This window comes from Myotis myotis, unplaced genomic scaffold (assembly GCF_014108235.1).
Source record: "Myotis myotis isolate mMyoMyo1 unplaced genomic scaffold, mMyoMyo1.p scaffold_m19_p_2, whole genome shotgun sequence".
In the NCBI taxonomy this organism is placed as follows: Eukaryota; Metazoa; Chordata; class Mammalia; order Chiroptera; family Vespertilionidae; genus Myotis; species Myotis myotis.
The window spans coordinates 56,047,977-56,062,768 of NW_023416324.1; the positions used below are offsets into that span (position 1 = coordinate 56,047,977).

Below are 14,792 nucleotides of genomic sequence, written 5' to 3' on the forward strand. Positions count from 1 at the left end.
TATAGAAATAGGCATTAAAACTATATCTAAATTTCATAGCATGTATATGGCACTTTTTTGAAGATCTTTAAAATGGAACAGTAGGATAATAAATGCTTGAGTTCTGAAGTTCAGTGAACGCTGAGGTTCCTTTCTAGTTGCGGGAATCATGATTCAAGCAGATTCCTTTCAATACCCACCATTACCCACCCCCACTGTTATTTGAAGGAAGTACATGGGGAGAAATAGATTTAAAGTATTATGTAAAAGCTGAAATGTTTATTTAACTGGAAGGAGATTTAACTACCTGAACTCAAGTTCAAATTTAACTCATTTACTTTTTGGCTGCTTTGGTGAATAATAAGTAATAATAAGTAAATTTAGTTGAAGTAAATTTGGCTCACAATGCTCTTCAGGTAAATGTAATATCATGAATTATTAATATATTAATTTATTATATTGGTAGAGTAACCAGAAATCTTTGTGGTTTTTATGTTTCATATAATGAAGATTAGAAGAGGAGTCATGTCAGAAGAAACAGTAAGCGAATCACAGTTTTCCTTGAAGACCACAGCACTAAGAGCGTTTGATCGCCCCCTGTCTTGGTACTATTCTCTTTCTCAGGTAAAAAAAAAAAAAAAAGAAAGAAACTAACATGAAGTTGAATAATAAGTTTACTGCTCAGAGCATATTTTGCTTTCAGTGTTTAAAATTTAATTGAAGTTTTAAAAGGTTCAGTCAAAATATTTATTAAAGTAGTTTACAACTTACCTTGGTTTTATTTTGTGTTTTTGTTGTTATCAAATTCATAACTCTTAAAAGGGGTTGTATTACCTTTATTTAAATTCTTTATTGTTGAAAGTATTACATATCTCCTTTTTCCCCCATTGACCTCTCTCTCCTGCCCCCCAAGCACATGTTCCACCCTCCAACTGTCTGTGTCCATTGGTTATGCTTATATGCATACAAGTCCTTTGGTTGATCTCTTACCCCCAAACCCCCCTCCTCCCCACCTCTCCTCCCTCCCTCTGAGGTTTGATGCTTCTGTGTCTGAGGAGAGAGAGATGGAAACATCAATGATGAGGAAGAATCATTGATTGGCTGCTTCCTACATGCCTGGCTTGTGGCTGAGCAGAGTTCCCCATGTGGGAGCGCCTGACCACCAGAGGGCAGCTCCTGCATTGAGCATCTGCCCCCTGGTGGTCAGTGTGTGTCATAGTGACCAGTCATTCCCAGTCTTTCTGCTGTTAGGGTCAGTTTGCATATTACCCTTTTACTATATAGGGTAGAGGCCTGGTGCACGGGTGGGGGCCGGCTGGTTTGCCCTGAAGGGTGTCCCAGATCAGGGTGGGGGTCCCGCTTGGGAGCCTGGCCAGCCTGGATTAGGGTATGATGGCTGTTTGCAGCTGGTCACACCCCCTTCAGGGTGGGGGTCCCCACTGGGGTGCCTGGCCAGTCTGGGTGAGGGGCTGAGGGCCGTTTTCAGGCTGGTGGGTGACTGAAGCTCCCAACCTCTCCTTTTTTTCTTTTCTTTTTTTAATTCTGGGATTTATTTACCTTCTATGGCTGTCACTGGAACTGAGAGCTGGCTTTAGCTCTGAGGCTCGGCTTCAGCTCTGAGACCTCAGCTGCTGAAAGCAGGTATCTGGGTTTGTTTGGCTTCTATAATTGAAACACTGTTGCAGCTCCAGGTCTGAGGTCTGGCTGGCTGAAAGCTGGTTTCTGGGGTTTGTTTAGCTTCTATAATTGCAACATTGTTTCTTAGAGTGCAACTCAGAGGCCGGCAGCGGCAGGCGGGGAACCATAGCTTCCTCCATCACTGGAGCAAGCAAGCCTCCTGTTTGCTTCAGCTGCCTGGCTGCCAGCTACCATCTTGGTAGGCAGTTAATTTGCATATCGCCCTGATTAGCCAATGGGAAGCATGTCGGAGGTATGGTTAATTACCATGTTTGTCTATTATTAGATAGGATTATAATAATGCAGTATAATTTTATTATATAACATAGTAATAGTGAGATATGTCATTGTGACTGAAGTAATTTCAACACATGATACATAACCTGCATGGATTTAAACACATCTTGTCTTTTTGATTCATGTTCCAACACTGGAATTGTGTGATTGAGTAACTTTGGCAAAATACTTAACCTCTTTAAAGCCAATTTTTATCTACAAAAGGAATGAAACAAGTGTCCAGCACATAGTAAAGATGAGTGAGCATCCCAATAAATATTCACTCCTATTTTATTTCCCTGTTTTATTTATTTAAGAAATAATACATTTTCCAAGTATTTTTCTTTCATTTAATGAATACATACTCTAAACAAAATACTTAAGTCTCTTTAGCTTCTGCAGTTTTCTTAAGGGTTATTTTGGCATATTACAATGTATCATGTTAATACAAACAAACTCTGTTTTTCAGATGGAAAAGGGTAAGTAGTTTAGTTGATTTTCCAAAATCAGAGTGGAGTGAGAGAGACTAGGAATTAACTAAACACTTAAAAATAAAAATCTGTCTAAATGCACTGTGGTATTCTGAATTGGTCCTGGAATAGAAAAGAACAATAGTTGGGAAACTTGTGAAAGTAGATTAAGGCTATAGCTCTTTCTTTTTTAAATTGATGAGAGAGAGAGAGAGAGATTTGCTGCTCCACCCATCCATGCATTCATTGGTTGCTTCTTGTATGTGCCCTGATTGGGGACTGAACCGGAATCCTTGTTATATCAGGACAACACTTTAACCAACTGAGCTACCTGGCCAGGGCTAGGTCTATAGTGAATAATAATGTGCTAATGTTAATTTTTTAGTTTTGACAAGAGTACTATGGTTATGTAAGATATTAATATCAGAGAAAATCTGGTGATGTGGGAACTTTCTCTACTATCTTTGCAACTTTTCTGTAAATGTAAAGTTATTCCAAAATAAGATGTTTGTTACACTAAAATATTAAGAGCTCACATTTTTTGAATGCCTGCTTGTGTGAGATACTACTTTATATATGTCATCTCCTTTTATAACAACTGTATGAGGAAGATATTAATATCCCCATTTTCCAGAGTTTACAGTTAGCATGTGACTTGTGGTATGTTCCAGTTGTCAGATTTATTCAAAATAAATGTATTAAGCATCACTGTGTTTCAGTCAAGCTCCAAAGTGTTGAGCAAGATCTAGATGTAGTCCCTGCACTAAGAGTTAGCTTAGAACCCTTGTACAAACAAACAAACCAACAAAGGAAGAAAGAAAAGGTGTGTGGTAAGTACTGCGTTGGACTTAAAGGAATACATCAATTTAATTCTAGTGGGAAGTTTATGCTGTGTAAAGTGAAACAACGTTATTGGAGCAGAAGACTTGTATGTAACCAAATAACTATTCTGTTTTCAGAGAACATTAGATGAGGGAGGAAAACTTGACAAGACCATTAAACAGTGGCATCAGGTTATGGAGGATGGAGGATTATGCAATATGAGCACAAGGAACAGGGTCTTATTCCTTTCTTTTTATTCTCAGCGTGTGGCCCATAAGTTGATGTTCAATGCATGTTGAATGAATAGGACACATGTCTAGTTTTCGTTTTGTCTGGAGGTAAGAAAATGAGATGCTGTGGTTCCAGTGTTCCAGGCAATGGTATAGAAGTATTTGACTTTCCTTGGGGGAGAGGGGGAGTAACAAATTAAAAGTGATAGGCAGGAGTAATATTAGAGACTTTCAAACCTTGTGTTGTCTAGATTACTTAGGATAAACATCTTTCCCTGGGAAATTTGCCTTATTTTTTGTCATGGAAAGGTTTCTTTTTTTCGTGAGATTAGGACTGTAAACTTTAATGGGAATTTTATGTAAAAATAATATATAACATATAAATAGAATTCAGATTTTACGCCCCGCCAGCATGGCTCAGTGGGTGAGTGTTGACCTATGAACCAGGAGGTCATGGTTCGATTCTCAGTCAGGGCACATGCCCGGGTTGCGAGCTTGATTCCCAGTGTAGGGTGTGCAGGAGGCAGCCGACCAATGATTCTCTCTCATCATTGATGTTTCTATCTCTCTCTCCCTCTCCTTCCCTCTCTAAAGGTGTTCCACTATCATCAGGACTGATTCTACTAACATGACAAAAACTAGCCCCCTTATCCATCTTATACACAATTTCACCTATTAATCTAAACCTCCTAATTATATCTTTATTATCAATTGCAATTAGAAGTTGAGGAGGATTAAATCAAATGCAATTACATAAAATTATGGCTTATTCATCTGTTGCTCATATAGGATAAATAATTTCTATCTTAATTTATAATCCAACCGTAATATTATTTTTTTAAATTTTTTAATTTTTTTTATAAATTGTTTTTTTTATTATTATTTTTTATTGCTTAAAGTATTACAAAGGGTATTACATATGTCTCCTTTTTTCCCCAGCCCTTGACAATCCCCTGGCCTCCCCTACCCCCCAGTGTCTTATGTCCATTGGTTATGCTTATATGCATGCATATAAGTCCTTTGCCAACCATAACATTATTAGACCTATTTATTTATCTATAGTCTAATAACTACTACATTCATACTATTCATAATAAATGCATGAACCACAACAACCTCCTCATTCCACATATGAAACAAGACACCACTAATTACCACATTTACTGAAGAAATTATAAACTGGCGTCATATACTTAAAGAAAGGCTCTCACTACAAGAGCCCCAGCGTTTGCTGCATGGAAGGCAGTGGAAAGGTACTAGTCCCCTCCCCGCGCCCCCCCTTTTTTTTTAAGTTTTGTTGTTTTTTACTTTAGGAGTAGGATATTCTTTTTTAAAAATATATTTTTTATTGATTTCAAAGAGGAAGGGAGAGGGGGAGAGAGATAGAAACATCAATGATGAGAGAGAATCATTGATCAGCTGCCTCCCGCACGCCCCGCACTGGGGATTGAGCCTGCAACCCAGGCATATGCCCCTAACTGGAATCAAACCCGAGACCCTTCATTCTACAGGCTGATGCTCTACCCACCGAGCTAAGCCAGCTAGGGCTCTTTCGGGTTTTTTAAAATATATTTTTATTGGAGAAAGGGAGAGGGAGAGAGAAATAGAAACATCAATGATGAGAGAGGATCATTAACTGGCTGCCTCCTGCACATGGGCATGTGCCCTGACCAGGAATCAAAAATCGAACGGTGACCTCCTGGTTCATAGGTTGATGCTCAACCACTGAACCATGCCAGCTAGGGCAAGATTTGTATTTTCTGTATTCCCAGTGCTTCCTGATCAATGGACGGCATTCCCTAAATGTTTATGGAATATAATTAGTACAATTAGATTTTATTTTAAATTTTTTTCTTTTAGTAAATCTTTATTGTTCAGATTATTACATTTGTTCCTCTTTTTTTCCCCCCATAGCTCCCTCCACCCAGTTCCCACCCCACCCTCTGCCCTTACCCCCCACACACTGTCCTCATCCCTAGGTGCACAATTTTTGTCCAGTCTCTTCCCGCATCTCCCACACCCCTTTCCCCACCAAGAACAGTGAGTCCATTCTCTTTCTATGTCCCTGATTCTATTATAATCACCAGTTCATTCTGTTCATCAGATTATTTATTCACTTGATTCTTAGATTCACTTGTTGATAGATGCATACTTGTTGTTCATAATTAGTATCTTTACCTTTTTCTTCTTCTTCCTCTTCTTAAAGGATACCTTTCAGCATTTCATATAATACTGGTTTGGTGGTGATGAACTCCTTTAGCTTTTCCTTATCTGTGAAGCTCTTTACCTGACCTTCAATTCTGAATGATAGCTTTGCTGGATAAAGTAATCTTGGTTGTAGGTTCTTGGCATTCATCACTTTGAAAATTTCTTGCCACTCCCTTCTGGCCTGCAAAGTTTCTGTTGAGAAATCAGCTGACAGTCGTATGGGTATTCCCATGTAGGTAACTGAGTTTCTTTCTCTTGCTGCTTTTAAGATTCTCTCTTTGTCTTTTGCTCTTGGCATTTTAATTATGATGTGTCTTGGTGTGGTCCTCTTTGGATTCCTTTTGTTTGGGGTTCTCTGCGCTTCCTGGACTTGGAAGTCTATTTCTTTCACCAGGTAGGGGAAGTTTTCTGTCATTATTTCTTCAAATAGGTTTTCAATATCTTGCTCTCTCTCATCTTCTGGCACCCCTATAATTCTGATGTTGGTACGCTTGAAGCTGTCCCAGAGGCTCCTTACACTATCTTCGTATTTTCGGATTCTTTTTTCATTTTGCTTTTCTGGTTGGGTGTTTTTTGCTTCTTCGCATTTCAAATCTTTGCCTTGATTCTTGCGCTCCTCTGGTCTGCTGTTGGGAGTCTGTATAATATTCGTTATTTCAGTCCGTGTATGCTTAATTTCTAGTTGGTTCTCTATCACAACATCGAGGGTCTCATTAGATTTCTTGAGGATCTCAATAACTTTATCGGTGGCTTCTAGACAGTTCTTGAGAGACCTTAAAAGTGTGGTTCTGAACTCAATATCCTCCATTGACAGTTTTGTCCTGTTTCTTTGTCTCCGCATTTTTTATGCTTTCTTGGTGCACCCCCTAGTGGTCTTTGTGCACAGTCTTGTTGTAGTTAAGCCTTGATTGTTGTAGTTAATACTAGGGGGATTTGACCTCCAGGCCAACTGGCTGTGAGAATCAGCTGTGTCTGCAGTGGGAAAACTTCTGTCCTCTAGGGAGGTGCTAATCTAGCCTTTGCCTGAGGCTATCTGGCAAATGGCTCTGTGCAGGGCTTGGGCGGGGCGGGTCTCACGGGATCAACAGAGCGGGTGGAGGGAGCAGTTATGGCTACTCTCAGTCCCGTCCCCAGAGGCTCTGCCTCTCAGAGCCCCAGCAACCGCTGCAAACCTCGGAGAGAAAGCTGCACTCGCGTTCCGACCGATGCCAGACAGTCCCGCTTCTCCTGTTTGAGTCTGGGTCCCTAGAGACTCGCCCAGAACTGGAGCTCAGAATCTGAGACTCCCTCCCGATTGAAAACGACAACCACGCCCTCAGCTACCAGCCCGCTCCGCGCGTACCTCCGCACCTTTGTATTTTCCGCACTGCGCCTCCTCTGAGTCTCGTATGCTGTTCTCTTTCCTTCTAGTTGAAGAATTTCCCCTCAGCCAGTCTTCCTGTGGTTCGGGGCGATGTCCGTTCCATCTTTTAGTTGTATTTGTGAAGTGGTTGTTCGAGGCAGCTAACTCTGGTGTTTACCTATGCCTCCATCTTGGTTTTCTCTATTTTAATTTTTATAGCACAGTGCAAGTACTTGGTAAGATGCTGAGAATTTGTTGATTAATTCACAAATAAAATGGCTTATTCAGATGCTTTTAGAAATTGAGTTAATGTATGTTTGTCTAAATTTCTAGATGGTTAAAAAAATTGGTTCATTGGGAAGGTTTGATTTAATCATTCCAATAATGAAAAATCTTGCTATCATTTAGGCGGAAAATTCAGTTGCAGAATTAATCCTTAGTTGTTCAACAAATATTAACGAGGTTGAATAATGTTATGCTCCTCTTGATTCCTTGGGTAATGTTACTTACCTGAGAACTTCAGAGCAGTGGGTAAACAATTACTTCATTTCGTTTTTTTTGGTGGGAGGGTTGGTTCTACAGTTCAAATTGAGCTAGCTGCATTGAATGAATAAATATTACCTGGGTAGTATTTAATACTAGATTAGTTTAAGAATAATTTTAGTTTTTGTGTCTTTATTTTATGTGAACAAATAAAAGAAGTTTTTCTCAACCTAACTGCATCTTTTCCAGATCAGGTTTTCACCCGTAGCTAAAAAGTTGATTGTGGTAACTGCAGTGACTGCCATATCTGTAATTTTTCTGGCCCATCATTTTAAAAGAAGACGTGGGAAGAAGAAAGGAAAAATATTACCATGGGAACCAGAGCACCTCATACTTGAATACACTAAAAGAGCAGCGTCAGAAAAAGGTATGTAGAAATAGCTAAATTAAGTCTACAAAAGAAATGTTATAGCCCTGACCGGTTTGGCTCAGTGGATAGAGCGTCGCCCTGCGGGCTGAAGGGTCCCGGGTTCGATTCCGGCCAAGGGCATGTACCTTGGTTGTGGGCACATCCCCAGTCGGGGATATGCGGGGGACAGCTGATCGATGTTTCTCTCTCATCGATGTTTCTGACTCTCTATCCCTCTCCCTTCTTCTCTGTGAAAAATCAATAAAATATATTAAAAAAATGTTATATGTAAATCATAACTGAATGCAATAATTTCAGTGGTTTAGTCTCCAAAATTTTCTTCCTTAATATTTAACTCATAAATAATGCAGATTAATTTTAGACAAATTAGGAAATACAGATGAGCAAATAGAAGAAATTAAAACCATTGGAAACTTTATCGCCTGGAAATAACTACTGATAATATTTTGGCATATGTTTGTCCATTTATATTTCCTTTTAAATATCATATTGAGGGGAAAAAAAAACAAAAACAAATAAAGATAATATTGAGACATAAAATTTTATACAGTAGTCTCCCCTATCCATGGTTTTGCTTGCTATAGTTTCAGTTACCTGCAGTCAACCATCAGAAAATATTAAATGGAAAGTTCCAAAAATAAAGAATTCGTAAGTTTTAAATGTTGTGCTGATCTGAGTAGTGTGATGAAATTGTATGCTGTCCTGCTTCATCTGGCCTGGGACAGAATCATCCATTTGTCCCCCACATCCACGCTATATATGCTACCCACATTTTAATCACCTGGTAGCCATTTCACTTATCACATTGACTGTCACGGTATCAGAGAGCTTGTGTTCAAATAACCCTTATTTTACTTAATAATCACCCCAAAGCACAAGAGTAATGGTTTGACAATTTGCATGTGCCAAAGGGAAACCATGAAGTATGTATGTACTGTGTGTATACACAAAAAACTGTGTGTATACATATATCTATATATATAGTTCAGTACTATTTGTGTTTTAAGGCATCCACTGTGCATCTTGGAATGTATTCCTGACAGATAAGGTGGGGGGGGGGGGGTGCTACTGTATTATGTACAAGAAAATGATTTTTATATATTTTATTTATATTTTTATTGATTTCAGAGAGGAAGGGAGAGGGAGAGAGATAGAAACATCAATGATGAAAGAGTATCATTGATCAGCTGCCTCCTGCACACCCCCTGCTGGGGATCGAGCCGTCAGTCAACCCGGGCATGTGCCCTTGACTGGAATTGAACCGGGACCCTTCAGTCCTCAGGCTGATGCTCTATCCACTGAGCCAAGTCAGTCAGGGATGATTTATATATTTTAGGTAAAATTCAGATCATACCTTTTGTAACATGATCTTAAAATATTTAACAGTATGTAAGAATGTCCTTCCAGGTCAATAAATATATATCTATGCCATAATTTACATTTTTATTTACTTATTAATTTTCAGTATTATAAAAAATAATTCACATATGTGCTCTCACTTTTAATATGTACTGTGTTAAATTTGTATAAATAAACCCTTATTTATTTAACCAGTGCCCCATTATTCACTTTAGGATGTTTTTCTTGCTATGTATACACTTGCTGACTATTTCCTTAGTATATAATGTAGTTTCTGTTAGTGATATAGTACATATTATTAAATTGTGTCAATGAAAATAATTTCTCAAGCATGCAGGATTTCTTATTTTCTTAATTTTTAAATTATTTTTAGGTTTATGATTTAGTGTATCTTATGCTTTTGTGATTCATTTGCACAGCAAATAATTAACAAATGACTATTTTGTACCAAGTCCAGTGAATATTACAACAGTAATGATGGCTCTTACTAAGATCTTATTAGATTTCAGGTACAGTGTTAAATGCTATATATTCACTTTGTTAATCTTTATAGAAATCTTATGAATTTGGACTATAATTATGTTATTGTTCCAATTTTATACATAAACAAAATTGAGATATGGTAAATGACTTGCTTAAGTTCATATAACTAATAAATGCCAGCATTTGAATAGAAGAGTGTCTGAGGTACTGCATTAAGATAATCTAAGGCATAATATCTGCCCTAAACCAATGGATAGATGATTAAGGGCATCAGCTGTATAAAAAAAAATAATCACAATGAAATGTGATATGGATAAGGTTTATGTGTAATTCAGGAAAGGAAATGCTTATATTGTTAAATTTATAATTTAAAGGTTCATAGTTGTATTTTTAAAAAAATCCTCACCTCAGGATATGCTTTTATTGATTTTTTTTTAATTTATATTTTTTATTTCAGAGAGGAAAGGGGAGAGAGAGAGATAGAAACATCAGTGCTGAGAGAGAATCATGGATTGGCTGCCTCTTGCATGCCCCCCACTAGGGATCGAGCCTGCAACCCGGACATGTGCCCTTGACCCGAATCGAACCTGGGACCCTCCAGTCCGAAGGCCGACACTCCATCCCCTGAGCCACATTGGTTAGGGCTTTATTGATTAAGAAAAATAAATTTTTTTATTGGTTTCAGAAAGGAAGGAAGAGGGAGAGAGAGATAGAAACATCAGTGATGAGAGAGAATCATTGATTGGCTGCCTCCTGCACACCCCCTACTGGGGAATCAAGCCCACAACTCAGGCATGTGCCCTGATTAGGAATCTAAGCGTGACCTCCTGGTTCATGAGTAGACGCTCAACTAGCTGAGCCACCTGGCCAGGGGAGGTTCAGAGTTTTCAATATTTTTATATTACATTAGATCATCAAATACCACCCTAATTAATTAGATGAATGTTTTATTCTTCATTTAAGAATCATATTTTATCAATATTAAAAACATTGTATAAAGATGTAGATTTTAATAATGGTGTACATTTAATAACTTATACAATTGAGTGAAATATGTTTTAAGATCAGCTTTGTGAATTAATGTAACATAAACTTTAAAATTTTACCTGAAATTTATTATTGGACTTATGATAATTTTAATATTTATGTTTGTTTGGTAGGTTCAAGTTGTTCCAGTAGTAGACAGAATTTGACATTATCTTTAAGTTCTGTCAAAGACAAAGGATCTCAGTCTTGTAACTATGCTAATGGAGGACTTTTCAGTAAATACTCAGGTTCTGCACAGAGTTTGGCCTCTGTAAGTAAAGAAGAAAATTAATTATTCTTTTAAGATTATCTATTGGTTTAAATGTTATACAATTACAGTAGTTCTTAATATGGAAAGAACCTTAAAAAATCTGATTGAGCCTGTTTTCTTCAGGCAAATGAAATTATCCTTTTGCTAAATATTTAGCCAGTTTGCTTCCAGGTTTTTTGAGTAAGTGATGTGGTCCCATGGGGTCCTATAAAAATGGTGGTGATATGGAAATGTTGCTTCAAAGCTACATGTTCTGCAAAAAGCTGGAAGATGCATCCAGATTTTGTACTAGGTCACAAAACTCACTTGATAAGCCTGCTTAGGTAAAAATGTTTGATTTGCTGTAGCCAAGTATGGAGTTCCTCACCTCTGTCTTCCGAGTATTATTATAGAAGGAGAGGCCCAGTGCATGAAATTCTTGCATTGGGGGGTGTCCCTCAGCCTGACCTGTGCCCTCTTGCAGTCCAGGAGCCTTCAGGGGATGTCTGACTGACAGCTTAGGCCTGCTCCCCACAGGCAGCAGGCCTAAGCTGGCAGTCAGACATCCTTAGTGCTGCCGCAGAGGTGGGAGAGGCTCCCGCCACACCTCTGCACTCACCAGCTGTGAGCCCTGTGGAAGCACACTGACCACCAGGGGTCAGCTCCTGCGTTGAGTGTCTGCCCCCTGGTGGTCAATACACATCATAGTGACTGGTCATTTTGTTTGGTCGATTTGCATATTAACCTGTTATTATATAGGATTGATTGACGAGTGAGGAATGAAGTTACTGTTTGTTTAACTCTAATATAGTTTAAAATTATTTTAAAAAATAGGTAGTATATGCATTTGTTAAATACAGAAGCAAGAAATGTACAGTGAAAGCTGTGTTCCTGATCCTTAATTCCCCCCCTTGAGACAAACTGACATTTTCTTATGTATAATCTTTCAGGGAATGCATGCCTCTACCATCATATATATTCATTTATTTTTTATTTTTTGTATTGATTTCAGAGAGAAGAAGGGGGAGAGAGAAAGAGAGAGAGAGAGAGAGAGAGAGAGAGAGAGAGAGAAAGAAACAAACATCGATTGGCTGTCTCTTGCATGCTCCTTACTGGGGATAGAGCCCTCAACTCTGGCATGTGCCCTGATGGGGAATCAAACCTGTGACACCTCCTGTTGCATAGAATGACGCTCAACCAACTGAGCCACACCAGCTGGGCTTATGTGTATTCATTTAAAAAAATAGCTTACAGTACACCATATTTTGTTCTGTATCTTCTATATTTTGTTAGAATATATAGCTGCCCCATTCTTTTTTTTCCCAAGGTATTTTATTTTATTATTATTTTTTTAAAAAATATATTTTTATTGATTTCAGAGAGGAAGGGAGAGGGAGAGAGAGATAGAAACATCAATGATGAGAGAGAATCACTGATCGGCTGCCTCCTGCACGCCCCCCACTGGGGATCAGGCCTGCAACCTGGCATATGCCCTGACTGGGAATCGAACCAGTGACCTCTCGGTTCCTGGGTCGACGCTCAACTGCTGAGCTACACCCGGCTGGGTGGTATTTTATTTTTTTTTATTATTTTTTTAATTTCAAGAAAAACGATTTTAAATATTATAATGTTACATGCACTAAACATTAATATCTCAAGAGAAATGATTTTAAATATGATAATGTTATGTGCAGTAAACACCAATTATTCAAGAAAAATGACCTTACATATAATATTACATGCAATAAAAAATATTTCAAGGATAAAAGGATTTTAAGTATAATAATATTACCAAACTGTACTAACATAGTATGATATCACAAAAGTTGTAGAAAATATTAAATATCTGCAAATAACAGGATTATTATATTCTAGAATATTTTTCCCCCTCTGGCTCTATTTTTGTTCATCAGTTTATATTGTTCATTATTTTCCACAAATGAGTGAGATCATATGATATTTATCTTTCTCTGACTTGCTTCTTTCACTTAGCATCATGCTTTTAAAGTCTATTTTGTTGGATATGAGTATTGCTACTCCAGCTTTTTTTTCTTTTCCATTTGCATGGAAATTTTTTTTCCATCCCTTCACTTTCATCCTGTGTGTGTCTTTTGTTTTGAGGTGGATCTCTTGTAGACAGCATATAGTTGGGTCATGTTTTTGTATCCATTCAGCTACCCTACACCTTTTGGTTGGAGCACTTCATCCATTTACACTTAGGGTTATTATTGAGAGGTACTTATTTATAGCCATTTTAATTCTGTATGGCTAGGTTTCTCTCTCTGTTTCTTCTTCTCAGCAATCCCTTACATCAATCCCTTTAGGTTTTCTTATAATGCTGGCTTAGTGGTGATGAACTCCTTTAGCCTTTTTTTTGTTTTTGTATGGGAAGCTCTTTATTTGACCATCTATTTTGAATGATAGCCTTGCTGGATAGAGTAATCTTGGTCTCAGATCCTTGCTTTCTATGTTACCTTGAGTAATTCATGGTATTCCCTTCTGTCCTGTAGAGTTTCTGATGAGAAATCAGGTGTCAGCCTTATGGGAGCTCCTTTGTAGGTAACAGTTCTCTTTTCTCTTACTGCCTTTAAGATTCTCTCTTTGTCGAATTTTTGGCATTTTAATTATGATGTGTCTGGGCATGGGTCTGTTTGGGTTCTTCTTGTTTGGGGTTTTCTCTGCCTCCTGAACTTGTTACTTTTTCCTTTACCAGGTTAGGGAAGTTTTCTACCATTATTTCTTCAAACACCTCCTCTATTCCTTTCTCCCTTTCTGCCTCTTCTGCATACCTACTATTTTAATATTGTTATGTTTCACATTGTCCCACAGCTCCCTTAAGCTGTCCTCTTGTTTTTTAATTGTTTTTCTTTTTGGTTCTCTAATTGAGTGTTATTTTCAACTCTGTCTTCTAATTCACTGATTCGGTCCTCACCTTCCCCTAATCTGCTGTGTATTCCTTCCAATGTGTTCTTTATTTGTGTTATGTCATTCTTGATCTCTGACTGTTCTTTTTTCAGAGTTACTATATCCTTTTTCATACTGTTGAGCATTTTAAACATCATTACTATGAACTCTGTTTCAGATAAATTTCTTATCTTTGCTTCATTTGTCTCTTCTTCTGGAGAATTCCCTAGTTCTTTCATTTGGAGATTGTTTCTTTCTTTCCTCATTTTGGTTGTCTGTTTGGGTTTGTGACTGTGTTTTAGGTAGATCTTCTTCACCTCTCAATCTCTGGTGCAGGACAGTGTTAAAGGCTGTTTCTAATTGGATCAGGCAAAGACTCAAAGCCTCCAGAGACCACCTCTGTCTACAGACTAATAGGATTCCCACTTGAATTGCTCCCAGGCAATCATCCTCAAGTGTGGCAAGAGTTTTTTCAACAGAGTGGGGCAGTTGCTTCTGCCTGGAGGCTAGTTGTTACTTTAAATCTCTTAAGTGGCCTCAGGGCAAGGTATTTTCCAATAGGGTGTGTAGACTGTCTTTCCCCAGGCAAGGCAAATGTCTATGTGGGAAAGATGTTCTCCGTTGTGTGAGGGAATGACTCAGACCAGGAAACTTGGGGTGTCTACCTTCTGAGCTCTAGCCCCGAGTCCCCAATCCTGGCTTCTGCTTTTTCAGCTCCAGTCTACTTCACCCTCCCTCTGCAGGAGCACACGGTGGGTGGCTCCACAGGGAATTTTTGTGCATTGCCCCTTTAAGAGGGTGCCTGAACTTTCAGCTGCCACTCCCTGGCAGACAGCACCCCACTGCTTTTCAC

At 38.4% G+C, this 14,792-nt stretch overlaps 1 protein-coding gene across 5 annotated transcripts in view; it reads left to right on the top strand.

Moving 5' to 3' along the window:
* MIGA1 (mitoguardin 1) overlaps positions 1–14,792 on the top strand; it is an 85,883-nt gene that overhangs the window by 4,968 nt on the left and 66,123 nt on the right. For 4 of the 5 annotated variants that reach the window (XM_036351569.1, XM_036351573.1, XM_036351570.1 and 1 more), the window contains 3 exons: positions 490–603; positions 7,737–7,914; positions 10,920–11,056. In XM_036351569.1, the coding sequence (XP_036207462.1) occupies positions 505–603; positions 7,737–7,914; positions 10,920–11,056 (414 nt within the window). In that variant the 5' untranslated portion in view covers positions 490–504. The remainder of the gene's footprint in view (positions 1–489; positions 604–7,736; positions 7,915–10,919; positions 11,057–14,792) is intronic. The other variant, XM_036351572.1, reaches the window with a different exon arrangement.